A 13,502-nucleotide genomic window follows, 5' to 3' on the forward strand; every position below is an offset into this window, starting at 1 on the left:
CAGTTTGGGTGTTCCATGACATCCAGAATGACAGAAAAACAGACATTAGAATTTTGGCAAATTATTTTAGAGTAATGATAATGAGAGATTCACAGAGAGGCAGCAAGGTATGATAGAAAATACACTGGGTTTAGAGTCAAATCACTTGAATTCAAACTTTGTTATTCAGTTATTCTAGCAGTGACTGACTTTATGGCTCCAGTTAGGGATTTCTAGGCAAAGATAATGGAGTGATTGGCCATGTTCTCCGCCAGCTTATTTTACAGAAGAGAAAACCAAGACAGAGTTAAGTGACTTGCTCAGGGTCACACAACTAGTAACTATATAAGCCCAGATTTGAACTCAAAGCTTCCTGATCCCAGATTTGGCACTCTATCCACCTGCCTCCTAGCTAAGTTCAAATAGAGAGGATCTATATATTTACTAGTTATAGTGACCCAAGGCAAATCACTTAGCCTTTCATGCCTCAGTTTCCCAATCTGTAAAATGAGGATAAATAATACCTTTCTTATCTATATCACGTAAGGTTATAAGAGATATGTGCTGTAAACTTTGCTGCACTGTGGATGTAGGCTACTATTATATTTTTATTAGTTTTTTTTAGAGATACAGAACTCATCATTTACATTATCTCATTGGACCTTCGCAATAACCCCTTGCATTGTATGCACTGTCCCATTTTATAGGTAAGGACAGTGAAGCTCAAAATGGCTAAGGGACTTACCCAAAGCTGTACCCAAGCTTAAATGGCTAGTAAGTGGCAAAATGAGGACCACAAGTCCTTGGACTCCAGGTCAAGTCCTCTTTCTGCTAAACCATGTGTCTCTAAATCATAAAATCATGAGAGAACATTCTTAGGTCCATCATTTCTAAAGCTGAACCTACCTAGAGGTCAACAACATTGTAGTGGTCAGTGTGGTGGCCAGGAATAATATATATTTTCTCTACTTAGATCTCAGAGGGAGCCATGGCTGTCTGTGTCCTTGGAAATTGCCTCAGGGCTTGGCACCATGGGACCTTGCCCAACCTGCTTTTCAGAGGCCCATTGCCCAGTTCCTTTCTTTTTCTTTACTTCTCCAAGTCTACACCTTATCACACACCTTTTCATTTGCCTTTCAACAAAACCCAGATATCTGCAGACTGTGACGTCAATGAAAATTCCTTCCAACAGAGGGAGATTTGAGGTCCGTGGAGTAATTAGAGTCCAGTCTACTGTGTCTATGGCAAAGAAAAGCTTGGCAGGATGGCAGCCCCCACAAACAAAGCTGCATTTTGATTCTCCTGAGCAACAGGTCTCAGATGGAAAGATTCTTTTGCTCAGAGCACCTCCTGCTAGAAAGTCAGTGTCCCCAATGGCTTCGAAGGTAACAGCTCAACAGTATTCATGAAGAAACAGGAGAAGGGGGGAAAGAGGAAAGGGAGGCAATCAGGGCCAGGGAGGAAAGGGATGTTTTCTGAGATGTGAAACGAGATCAGAGAGGGATGGTGGTGCTTTTTATTAGCCGAACTCCTGACATTCAATTCCAGTGAAAAGGCTTTCAAGGAAAAAGCCCGCCTCCAATAACAGTACAAAGAGACATAAGGGTCATTTGTTGTAGTTGTTTTAGAGTAGGTCCAGACACCGTTCGCTTGCTAGGGTTCGGGCACCAAGGCTACTTACTTGCTCTTTTCTTTCCACTTTCTTTTCATTTTGCTCTGGCACGGGGCAGTCGGGGGGCACGGTTAATCGTAATCGGCAAACATTGGCCTATGCAAGAGACACAAACACACACACAGAGTAGGCATTAATTGTGGAATTGTTATCAGAGGACAGATCCCAGGATAACAGATGAACTTTAAAGCTGGAAGAGATTTTAGAATCCATAGATAATGGAGTTGGAAAGAACTCCAGGTGCCAGGTAGTCTAAAGAGGAATCTATATGAGCCTTCCAGTGATGGAGAAATATAAGGAATATTTCATTCTACTTTCTTACAATTTGAATTGATAGGAATCTTGAACTGACAGGAACCAGACATCATGAATCACATGCCTGGGGAGCTGGGTAGCTCAATGGATAGAAAGCCAAGCCCAGAGATGGGAGGTCCTGGGTTCAAATTTGACCTCAGACACTACCTAGCTGTGTGACCCTAGGCAAGTCATTTAATCCCCCATTGCCTAGCCTAACCTTTACTGCTCTTCTGTCCTGGAACCAATACCAAGTGTTGATTCTAAAATGGAGGGTGAAAGTTTTTCTTAATGCAGTCATGACTTCCAACCTACTCTTAGTTCTCCTTCTAATTATGTGGTTGGTCTTTAGCTTCCTTTTCTGAATCATCCTCAAATTCCCACTGCCCTCCCCTCTTTTCTTCATTCCCTACTCCAGGTGATATCACAGCTCTGATGGGCTCGATGTAAATGACTTCCAGATCGAAGCAGGAGCTCCACTCCTATGTCAACAATTATTCTGTTGGGCATTTGGAACCGAATACATTTCAGGAACCTCAACTCAACTCTCAGTCCACCAAGCCACCTAACTGTCCTCTAAGACTATATTTTAATTCAAATGAAGATCAGTAGGTATCTAGAAGGCGGGGGAGGGGGTGGGGGGATGGGAATCACCCAATCTTAGAGATACAAATTAGAGTTTTGAGTTTCAGTGGGGAAATGTATGAAGCAGAACCACAGAATTCTAAGTAACCTGGAGGGAAGTGGGAATTGTAATCTACCTTGATGCAATTTTCACTCAGTTTCCCTAGTTCTGCCTTCCAGGGCATGTTCTCCCACATGATAGCCTTTTGATTACATGAAAATAGCTATTTTACTACCCCCCCCAAATCTTCTCTAGGGTCACAACTCAAACAATGACTCAGAGTAGTACAGTATTTTAATGCTTTCAATATACTTTCTCCACAATTACTCTATGAAGTAAGCCAGACAAATATTGGTCCCATTCTACAGATAAGAATGCTAAACAACCTCCATTCCTTCAACTAATCTTTGCATATTATAATCTTCCATTTTATTTCTTTTTTTTTTAATCCTTACCTTCCATCTTAAAATTATTGGTTCCAAGGCAGAAGATGGTAGGGCTAGGCAGTGGGAGGTAAATGACTTGTTCAGGGTCACAGAGCTAGAAAGTGTCTTGAGGCCAGATTTGAACCCAGATTTCCTGTTTCTAAGCCTGGCTCTCAGTCCACTGAACCACCTAGCTGCCTCCATAATCTTCTATTTTCTCATCACCCTGGTCAACTTCCTCTTGAAGCACATCTTCCATTTATTTTACCCCTTTATTTTACAAAAATTCCTCCTGCCATCCAAAAAATCAAAGTCATTTTAACTTATAACCCTTTCAAATACCTTAGGGAAAAGAACTATTTTTTAAAAAAACTTTTCAGGGGCAGCTAGGTGGCTCAGTGAAATGAGAGCCAGGTCTAGAGACAATAGGTCCTGGGTTCGAATCTGACCTCGGGTACTTCCTAGTTGTGTGACCCTGGGCAAGTCACTTCACTCCCCTTGCCTAACCCTTATAGCTCTTCTGCTTTGGAACCAATACATATTATTGATCTAAGATGGATGCTTTTTTTTAATAAATAAAATTTTAAAAGAGTTCTCTTAACATTTTTACCATCAGGTAGACCAATCTACTAAATGTGAATGTCAAAATGGCCCTAGGTTTGGAGCCCAAAGACCTGGACTAAACTACATGGCTATGCGCAAATCACATTATCTGAGACTTGGTTTCCTTCTTTGCAAAGTAGTGATAATCCTAATAATATACAATACACTCTCCTCCCAGTTTTATGACATAAAAAGTGCTTTAAAAACTGAAAGCATTATAGATGTGTTGGCCAATACCATCATCTTCCCCATGGTTGCTGCCTAAGTCCACCTAAGTCCACACACATGATTGCCTAGAGTTCCAGGAACGAGGGTTCCCCATTGCAGGTTGATGTGGACTCTATCATCTGAAGAACAATTATATGAGCAGGATTTAGAGCTTCAACAAGCACATCTGACCCATAATTCAATGGCGTGCTGATCTCTATACTGAAGAGGGGAGAGAATTCATCATGTTCCACAGCTCATGTGTCTAATTCAGCACACTGCTTTTCTCCATAGAATTAAGAGTATTGGGGGGGGGGGGCGGGGGGGGGGGAATCTGTAGGATTCTTGAACTTCCAGATCTTTATCACCTGGAACAATATGAAAGCCATAAATACTTTTCCCAAGAAATATCATTCAAAAAAGGAAACGAATGCAATGAATGCTCTATGGCTTTCCCCTTGCCTAATTAGAAACAATAGGGCAGCTAGGTGACACAATGGATACAGTGTCAGGTCTGAGGCCAGGAAGACTTATCTTCCTAGGTTCACATCTGGCCTCAGACACTTACTATCTGTGTGACCCTGGGAAAGTCACTTAACCTTGTTTGCCTCATTTTCATTACCTGTAAAATGAGCTAGAGAATGTATAATTGAAAATCTGTTACCCTAAAAAAGAACTACATTTCCCGGGAGCCCACTGACTTCCTGTCATTATGTACTTCCTGTAGACAGAGGATATTAGTGAGTGGGTGGTCTTCTTAGGTCTCTTTCTTGGGATTGCAGCCAGCATAGTGGCGGTGGTAAGCTAAGTGTGGGGATTTTTAAATGGCTAATCAGCCATGGGCACGTGGTCATTATTTTGTATCCTCTTTATTCCTTGATTTCTTCATTAATAAATCACCTAAAATATATATTTTATTATTGACATTAATTTTAATTTTTACAAGAAGGAAATGGCAAACGACTGTAGGATCTTTGCCAAGGAAATCTCAAATGGAATCAGGAAGAATCAGACACAACTGAAAAAAAAAACTGAACAATTTAAATAACATCTAATCAGGGTCACTGTGGAGGGAATTTACTCCCTTGACTCCCAACAATTCTGGTTCATCCCAACACATTCTTGAGATTTTTAGAAATACCAAAGCATAACTCCCACTGGATAAAGAAATACAATTTTGTGGGTCCCCTCTCCCACCTGGGTATTATAACTCTTTGCTTGGTCTGGTCCTCAGCAAGTCTGACCTAGACTCTCTTTTGGTGCAGTACTCTCATCCCCTCAAGGGTCCTTCCCCCACCCTCCTTTCCTCTCTTCCTATTAAGGTCAACCCTAGAAGATCCCATTGCCCTGTACTCTCTAGGGCAGGACACTCTTAAACTGTCACTACCCCACCTCTTCTTCCTCTCCAAGCAGTTTTACCAGGACCTTCTCTCCTACACCTACCTACTCTATTGTATGCTATCTTCTGGCTACTACACCCACTCCTCACCAACTCCTCCTTCTCATCCCCAGATCCAAATGAAATCAGTCTGGCCTTATCTAAGATGTCCTAGAAATATCTTCACATGGATGGAACTAGCTAATTTAGTGTTTAATTTATACAATTAAGAAAAAGCTGGAGCAGTTTTCTACCACTTCCAGGTAAAGTGGATTGTACCACAGACAAAATCCCTATTTTGATATCAAACCAAAGTAAAATTCTTATAGCAGGTATTTAGGCCAAGCAGATAGGGTGAATACCACCATGGATGACCAGTGGGAGAACTGTTTTACAACTATAACAAATAAGTAACAATAAGTTAAGAGTTGTAGAGCCCTTTCTTCAAAGGTCACCAAGACCAAGGGCCTTGTCAACAGTAACATAGCTAGACTATCAGTTGTTGTTCAGTCATGTCAAACTCTAAGTGCCCCTGTGGACAATGTCCATGCAGTTTACTTGGCAAAAATACTGGAGTCATTTGCCATTTCCTTCTGAAGTATGCCTCCATTTCACAGATATGGAACTGAGGCAAATAGAGAGTAAGTGACTTGCCCAGAGTCATACAGCTATTAAATGTCTGAGGCCAAATTTGAACTCAGATCTTCCTGACTCCAGGCCTGATGCTCTATCCCCATGTTGGGGAACACTTGGCATGGGTGTCCCAGCATGCTGGAGGAGGCTGCTCCATTCACCCTCTCCATCCATTCCTGAGGACATTTTTTGCATGTCTTGCCCCTCTGTTCAGCAGCCCAATGAGAGCATTTCCTCCCTCCGATTTCTGGGGTAATGTGATGGGGCTCACAGGGGGCTTGAAGGTACAGTTTGAGCATGAGATCTTTAAAAGGTTCACCAACACTGTATCTACTATACCACCTAACTAGTGGTCTGTCGGGAGTTATCAAATCCACGCTGTCTGACATACTTGCAGGTGGGATCCGAGGGACTGCAAAGCAGCCCCCAGGAAGGATGGAAACACACACTCAGACCCCCCCATGTGACTTCTCTTACTAACACCCCCTTATTATTGGAATTGTTATGATTATTTTTACCCAGCACCAGGAAAAGATAGATGAGAGCAAAATGCCTGCAGGGTTGAAATAGATGTCCCATTCTATCCCCCTAGAATATTGCCAAGAGATGCTACTTACAAAATTAAACCTAAGGATTATTATGTACCCACTTAGATAAGGAATCATAGATGGGACTCCTTTTTTAAGTATAAAACCCCTAACAAAACTGTATTTAGATTCTCCACCCTCATACAGGCCAAGGATGACAAGCCTTCCTGATCCAGTATATTAATTGCCTTTCATGGAGAGGCTGGTACATTCCACCTCACTGGATTGTTTTGTTAACTGTAGGCTAGGCAATATGTCTTGGATATCTTAATGAAACATTAGAAAATGAAAGCCTGATATTGGAATAATACTTAAAATTGGATTATGTTGATTGTACCCTTTGACCCCACAGACCTGGCAACAATGTTGTGTTGATTATATCCTTAGAAATCTGATTGATTATGTAGTTGATTAGTATAACTAATAACCACTCTTAACTTAACCACAAGTCTAGGCACTTCACAGGTTAATGAGGAACTGACCTCTAGCTATGCTACCCCCATGACAAGAAAACATATATCTTTTGTAAAGCTTTGTGTTTGTTGTTAGAATCTATAGAAACAAAGTATGTAGGCTAATCATAGAATGCTAATCAAGCAATTTGTTAAAAGTTAATGTATGGCTTATTCCATTAACTGTAAGGAAGCCTGGATGTTGAAAATAAGGTTGTGTGCCAAGTAGATGTGTAATCATTTAAGGGTATAAAAATAAAAATCAATCCGGGCCAAAGCGGAACAGTTTTTATGATTCCTGGCTGCAGGTGAAAACTTTAACTGTCTCCTATCTTCTACATTTTCACTGACACCATCATACCACCAAGGACCCCCATACCGTGCCGGAGGGCTGGCCCTGCTCACAGCAGTGCTCTATCCATCTTCACACCACTTATCTGCCTTTAGAAACTGTCAATGGTAAGATTCAAATCCAAGTCTTCTATTACAAGTCCAGCAATCTTTCCACCGAATCAAGCTACTTCTTTCCTGGGAAGTCATTTGTAGTAAGTGGCTGTTTATTTGCTCTATATCTAGGTGTTTTTCCTTGCCTTTGACAGTTTAGACAACAATCAAAAGAAGAGAGATGAATTGTCTAGAAAGTTTCATATCTCTACAGTTCATCATAGAATGCTAGGTACCTACCCATGGTGGTACTTCATAAAAAAAAGTCAGTAATTTTGACTAAATTGGACTAATGATGATTCAGTCTAAAGCAGGATTAGAATTCTACCTCTGTGGAACAGGGAAACTATATGCATATAGACTGGCCATATGAGTAGATGATTTCCAAGTTTGCAGATTGAATGATTGCCAATAGAAGAAAGTAGACTTTTATTCATTTGTTTAATGAAATGTTGCTGTTGTTTAGTTGTTCAGTTGTGCTCAATTCTGTGACCCCATGGATTTTTGTTCATGAGATTTGGGCCACACCGCTAGTGTCTGAGAATGGATTTGAACTCACGTCTTCCCGACTCCAAATCTGGTGCTCTATCAATGGATACCACCTAGCTGCCTCCTAACTCACCCAGGCTGGAAGTGCAGTGATCACTCTTGGACTTGACCCCATTATGATCTGCCCAGAAACTTTTGATCTGCTCCATTTTCCTGATTTGGACTGGTCTACCCCTCCTTTAGCAGCCTTTTGACTCTCCGCTCCAGGGGGCTGTGGCTTTTAAAAGAGTAGATGCCACAAACTGTAAGAGTTAAAATGGTTGAGGGTCGTAAACTTTAGTGACTAAAATAGTGGAAGATATAAATTATGATAGATATAAGAGTGGGTGAGTAAATTGTGACCACAGGAAATATGTTTTCACCACAGAGTCTTGTTTTAAATCAAATATTTAAGGTGGTCGCCAGGGAAATATTCCCAATTATGAATATACCCAAGTCAACTGGGTTTTATAGAGATTTTTAATTAATAATACAATGAGGATTCAAAGAAAGAGAGAGAGAGAGAGAAAAAGGAAATAAATGAGAAAAGAATAGGCTGGCCCAGGCAGCCCTGGCCAACCCAGGCCTAAGCCCTAAAAAAAAAAAAAAAAAGATCAGTCAGTCCTAATCACTCACCATAAGATCTGTTCAAGCGAGGATTCAGGGGGACAGAGTCTCCCCAGAGGGAGTTCCAGCCAGAGTCAGTTTCCCTTGAAAGACCTCCTTAGAGAATGTCTCTCAAGAACCTGTATATCTCAAGAGATTTTCTCAACAGTCTGTCCTTTTTCTTATACAGCCGGTTTTCTCCTATGTTACCTCCCCTAAGTTCTTCCATCTACCAATCATGGGAGACATTTTCCAAAGGACAGCCCATTCTGAATTCACACCTAAGTAGATTAATCCTTTTAGTAATCCACACCTGAGTAGGTTAGAATCTCTGTGTAAGTTTTTTCCTCTTTGCTTCTTTTAAGTTCACACGGTGCCTGACCTTTATAGGTACTTAGCACCCCTTTGTAATTAATTCTAAAAATAGGCATGGCTTAAGTATGGGTGTAAGTATTTTTCATTGTTCAGCAAGGAGTTTTCTCCCCTAAAGCAGTCTTAAGTATGGGTGGAGTAGAGGTCTTCACATTTCTGATCTAAGTAGAGTTCTCACTGTCCAAATGAGGAATGGTCCCAATATGGAATTGTCCCAATGGAGAATTCCCCAATGAGGAATTTTTTAACATTCACAAGTCTGAGAAATCTCAAGATTCACAGGGCTTACCACATTGGTAGCAGACAGTGTAGACACATGCTCAGCATCAACCCTACTGTAGCTCAGAATTCCCAAACTCATGGAATCCACCAGTCTAGACCTGCCCAAACAGTAGAGATTACAGGCACACACCAACACACTGGAAGGTGAAAATGTACCTTTAACAAAGCATTTCTGAAGGACTATTTCTTATTAAACCACATGTCCTAATTTTCTTCTTTGAAAAATATAATAATGATATCCATCTGAGCTGTACTGAAATAACATGGCTAGTACAAAGGAGACTCGAGTCCTCGAAGACCACCCCCACCACTTAGTAACTGTGATCTTTAGGAAGTCCCTTAACTTTTTTCAGCCTCAGTTTCCTCATCTGTCAAATATCTATAACAATACTTCAACAGAGTTATTGATAAAATGAGCAAGTGCCTGATAGTGTTTTGCTATATTAGAATTCTGACCTCCTTGAAATATCTACAGAAATGCTGTAAAACTGAAGGAAAAATACCAAAAATAGTCAATCCTTTCAGAGAAAGAACTGTTAAGAGTCAGGTGGATGTGGATCAAGGCATAATATCTTTCACATCAGTGTAACTGTGGTTTTATTTGGAGGTCTGAGTTGTGTATGAGTGTGCTCTTACAACAAAGACCAATATGGAAGTGTGTTTTGCATGATGATAGTTTTTTTTTTGAAGATGTTTAAAATGTTTAATGTTTAAAATGTTTAAAAACATTGAAAGCACACACACACACACACACAAAATTTGACAGTGGAAGGCTGATACATGATAATGATCTTATCTATCTAGGAATTTCCCTGTGGGAAAGTTTCCTATAGAATAAGAATAGGTCCAAGTGAGAATCTTATCTCTCTAAACATTTTATGACCCCAATTACCATGGTATCCAAGAACACAGGACAATGATCTCCCAGCTTTCCCCAGGTGCTACTGGAGACAAAGAATCAGATTGACTTCTCTCCAATCTCACTGGACCTACTGTTACCGGGTCCCTGAAATATAGGGTATAGTAATAACTGGCATTTAAAATCTCCTTTAAAATTTGCAAAGAGTCAGCTAGGTAGCCACCTAGTAGATAGGGAACCAGACCTGGAGACAGGAGGTCCCGGGTTCTAAGAAGATCTCAAGACACTTCCTAGCTATGTAATCCTAGGGGAAGTCACCTAACTCCAACTGTCTAGTCCTTGCCACTCTTCTGTCTTAAGATTTGATTCTGGAGAGCAGCTGGGTGGCTTAGTGGACTGAGAGCCAGATCTAGAGTAGGGAGGTCCTAGGTTCAAATCTGGCCTTGGACACTACCTAGCTGTGTGACCCTGGGCAAGTCACTTAAACCCCATTACCTAGCTAGCCCTTACCACTCTTCTGCCTTGGAACCAATACATAGTATTGATCCTAAGATGGAAGATAAAGGAAGGAAGGAAGGAAGGAAGGAAGGAAGGAAGGAAGGAAGGAAGGAAGGAAGGAAGGAAGGAAGGAAGGAAGGAAGGAAGGAAGGAAGGAAGGAAGGAAGGAAGGAAGGAAGGAAGGAAGGAAGGAAGGAAGGAAGGAAGGAAGGAAGGAAGGAAGGAAGGAAGGAAGGAAGGAAGGAAGGAAGGAAGGAAGGAAGGAAGGAAGGAAGGAAGGAAGGAAGGAAGGAAGGAAGGAAGGAAGGAAGGAAGGAAGGAAGGAAGGAAGTTTATGACTATGATTCATTGTAGAGATTCAATGCAAAATATTGACCAAAAGAGCCTTCTACTACATCATGGCATTATAGAATTCGTACTATATGGTAAGAACCTTAGAGATCACTGTCTAACCATGTCATTTTACAGATATAGAAACTCAGCCCCAAAGAAGTTAAATAACTCAACTCTGATTCCACAATGCTACAGTGCCTCCAGACAAAATACTTGTAAGGGGGTTAGTAAGGATGAGCCAAAGCAATCAGAAAGCATACATCCCCTGTTCACAAGGAAACCCATAGTTATCTCATGGCCTCTAACTCAGGCAACAAAAAGGGCCGAGTCCCTTGGGAACTTCATCATTAGGCAATCTGGACAAAGAAAAAAAAGGTAAAGTCCCATTTCTCAGGCCTACAGAGTTCCAATCATTTTGTGCATTTTTGAGGTTGAAACATAACAAAAGCACTTACTTTTGAAAGAAAAACAAGCATTGGGGGGGAAAGGGAGGAGGAATGAGAAAGATAATCAGAGAAAATAAGAAAAGTAGAGTCAGCAGAATTTACTCAAATGTTTTTGAAAATGCACCAGCAGGATTTACATGTTTTTCAAAGTAGTCCATACTGTCACTGAATATCAAGATCAGTTAGTTCACAGACTAAGCCCTGCCTCCTCCTCATCCTCTTCTTCTCTTCCTCTCAAAGAAAGATTTATGAGGCGCCTGTCTCTGTCCGCTCTATTCCGAAGCCCTGTTCTGCATGATCAGAATGGGAATGGCTAGTGTTATTCCCAACACTCTTCTGGAGCTGATGTCACAGGCTGTGGGTGTGCAGCCATTCCAAAGGGTCTGCTGATGTTTCTACCTTTGATCCTAGACTTACTGTCTCTGAAAACTACTCCAGAATGGCCCACTCCATTCCTAACAACTCAAAACACTGGCTTTCTGGTTGCTAAAGATGAATGCTATACACACTTGTCCAAGTTGACACGGACATTTATGACTTTATCAAGAAGGGTACATGTGACTGGAAAAAGTCAGCTCATCGCAGAGCAAGACCATGGACCAATCCAAGTGTGGCACTGATACTGTGAAATACTGAAACAACAATTCACTCACATGGTACATGAAGGTTAACAAGTCACTTTCCTTAGGACAACTCTATCAGATATGTATTGCAAATATCATTCCCTCCATACAGGGGAAGAAACTGAGCCTTACTCAGAAGTTAAGTGACGTGCCCAAGGTCATACAACTTTACAGTGCAAGAGAAATTCAAATCCAAGACTTTCCTCAGTCTGAAGTTAATGCTCTTCCCCTTGGACACACCATCGCTTATCTCAGTGATTTTGCATTGGCTATCCCTCCTGTGCAGGAAATATTTATCTCCTCACTAAGGTCTTTCAGAATCCCTGACTTCCTTCAGGACTTAGCTCAGATGCTCTCATCTGCAAGAGGTTTTCCCTAAGCTCTCCCTCTCCCTATAAACTGCTGATCTTTTTCAATAAGTCAACAAGATCATTTTCTAAGGATTTACCAGATGCTAACCCTGAGGATACAAAGAAAGTCAATGTATTTTGCCTATACTGTACCTGTTAGTATACAAGTTGCCACTCAAATTCAAATCAATTAATCAGTAAACATTTACTAAGCACCTACTAGGTACCAGGCACTGTGCTAAGGGCTAGAATTACAAAAAGGCAAAAGACAATCTCTGCCCTCAAGGAGCTTACAATTTAATGGGAGAGACAGCATGTAAACAACTATAGAGATAGAATATCTCAAAATGTGTGTGTGTGTGTGTGTGTATATATATATATATATATATATATATATATATATATATATAAAGCAAGCTATGCACAGGTTAATTGGAAAAAATTAACAGAGGGAAGGCACTATGAGGGGAGAGGAGAAGCTCCCTTTAGAAGGTAGGAATTTTGCTGGAACTTAAAGGAAGCTAGGAAGCTGAGTAGTCAAGAGCAGAAGAAGTAGAATGTTCTAGGCCTAGGGGACAACCAGAGAGAATGCCCAGAGTCAAGTTGAAGGGCTGTTTTTGCTTCTTCCTTTTATCTCCAGTCCTTACCAGTGTACCTGGCGCATTCTTGTTGTTTGGTTTTTAATCACGTTGACTCTTCATGCCCCCATTTGGGATTTTCCTTGCAAAGATATTGGGGTAGTTTGACATTTCCTTCTTTAGCTCATTTGACAGATGAGGAAACTGAGGCAAACAGAGTTAATCCCAGGAATACACAGCTACTAAATGTCAGAATGGCTGTATTTGAACTCAGGTCTTCCCAACTCCAATAATAGTGTTTTATCTACCATGCCACCCAGCAACCAAGCCTGGCACATAATAAGCGCTTAATAAAGGCTTTCCCAAAAGATGCACAGGCACATTGAAATACTTATGAAATAACATGGATAAGAATGGTCTAGAATGAGAAGGTAGTTTGAGATATGCCCCTTTGGAGTGTGGATGCTGATCACAGATTCATAAATGAGCTCTCAGGTTCCATCCAACTCTAAAACCATACTAGTAAAGATCAAACTATTTTATTGTTGTATAAGACACTTCCTTCTTCTCAGGGCTGGCCCTAGACAAAATTGTGAAGCAAGTGACATTTTTATTTAAAGAGGGCCTTACTTCCTCTTTCCTTCTATTTAATTTCTCTCCAAGTTTCCATTTCCTTGTCTACAAAATGGGGTTGGCACAGTGGACGGAACTCGGTGCCCAGAGTGAGG

At 40.9% G+C, this 13,502-nt stretch overlaps 1 protein-coding gene across 3 annotated transcripts in view; it reads right to left on the reverse strand.

The window, feature by feature from the left end:
* MYZAP (myocardial zonula adherens protein) overlaps positions 1-13,502 on the reverse strand; it is a 117,769-nt gene that overhangs the window by 85,383 nt on the left and 18,884 nt on the right. For all 3 annotated transcript variants that reach the window (XM_056809477.1, XM_007479684.3, XM_007479686.3), the window contains exon 2: positions 1,661-1,747. In XM_056809477.1, coding sequence (XP_056665455.1) covers positions 1,661-1,747 — 87 coding nt within the window. The remainder of the gene's footprint in view (positions 1-1,660; positions 1,748-13,502) is intronic.

The sequence above is a fragment of the Monodelphis domestica genome, chromosome 1 (genome assembly GCF_027887165.1).
Source record: "Monodelphis domestica isolate mMonDom1 chromosome 1, mMonDom1.pri, whole genome shotgun sequence".
NCBI lineage: Eukaryota > Metazoa > Chordata > Mammalia > Didelphimorphia > Didelphidae > Monodelphis > Monodelphis domestica.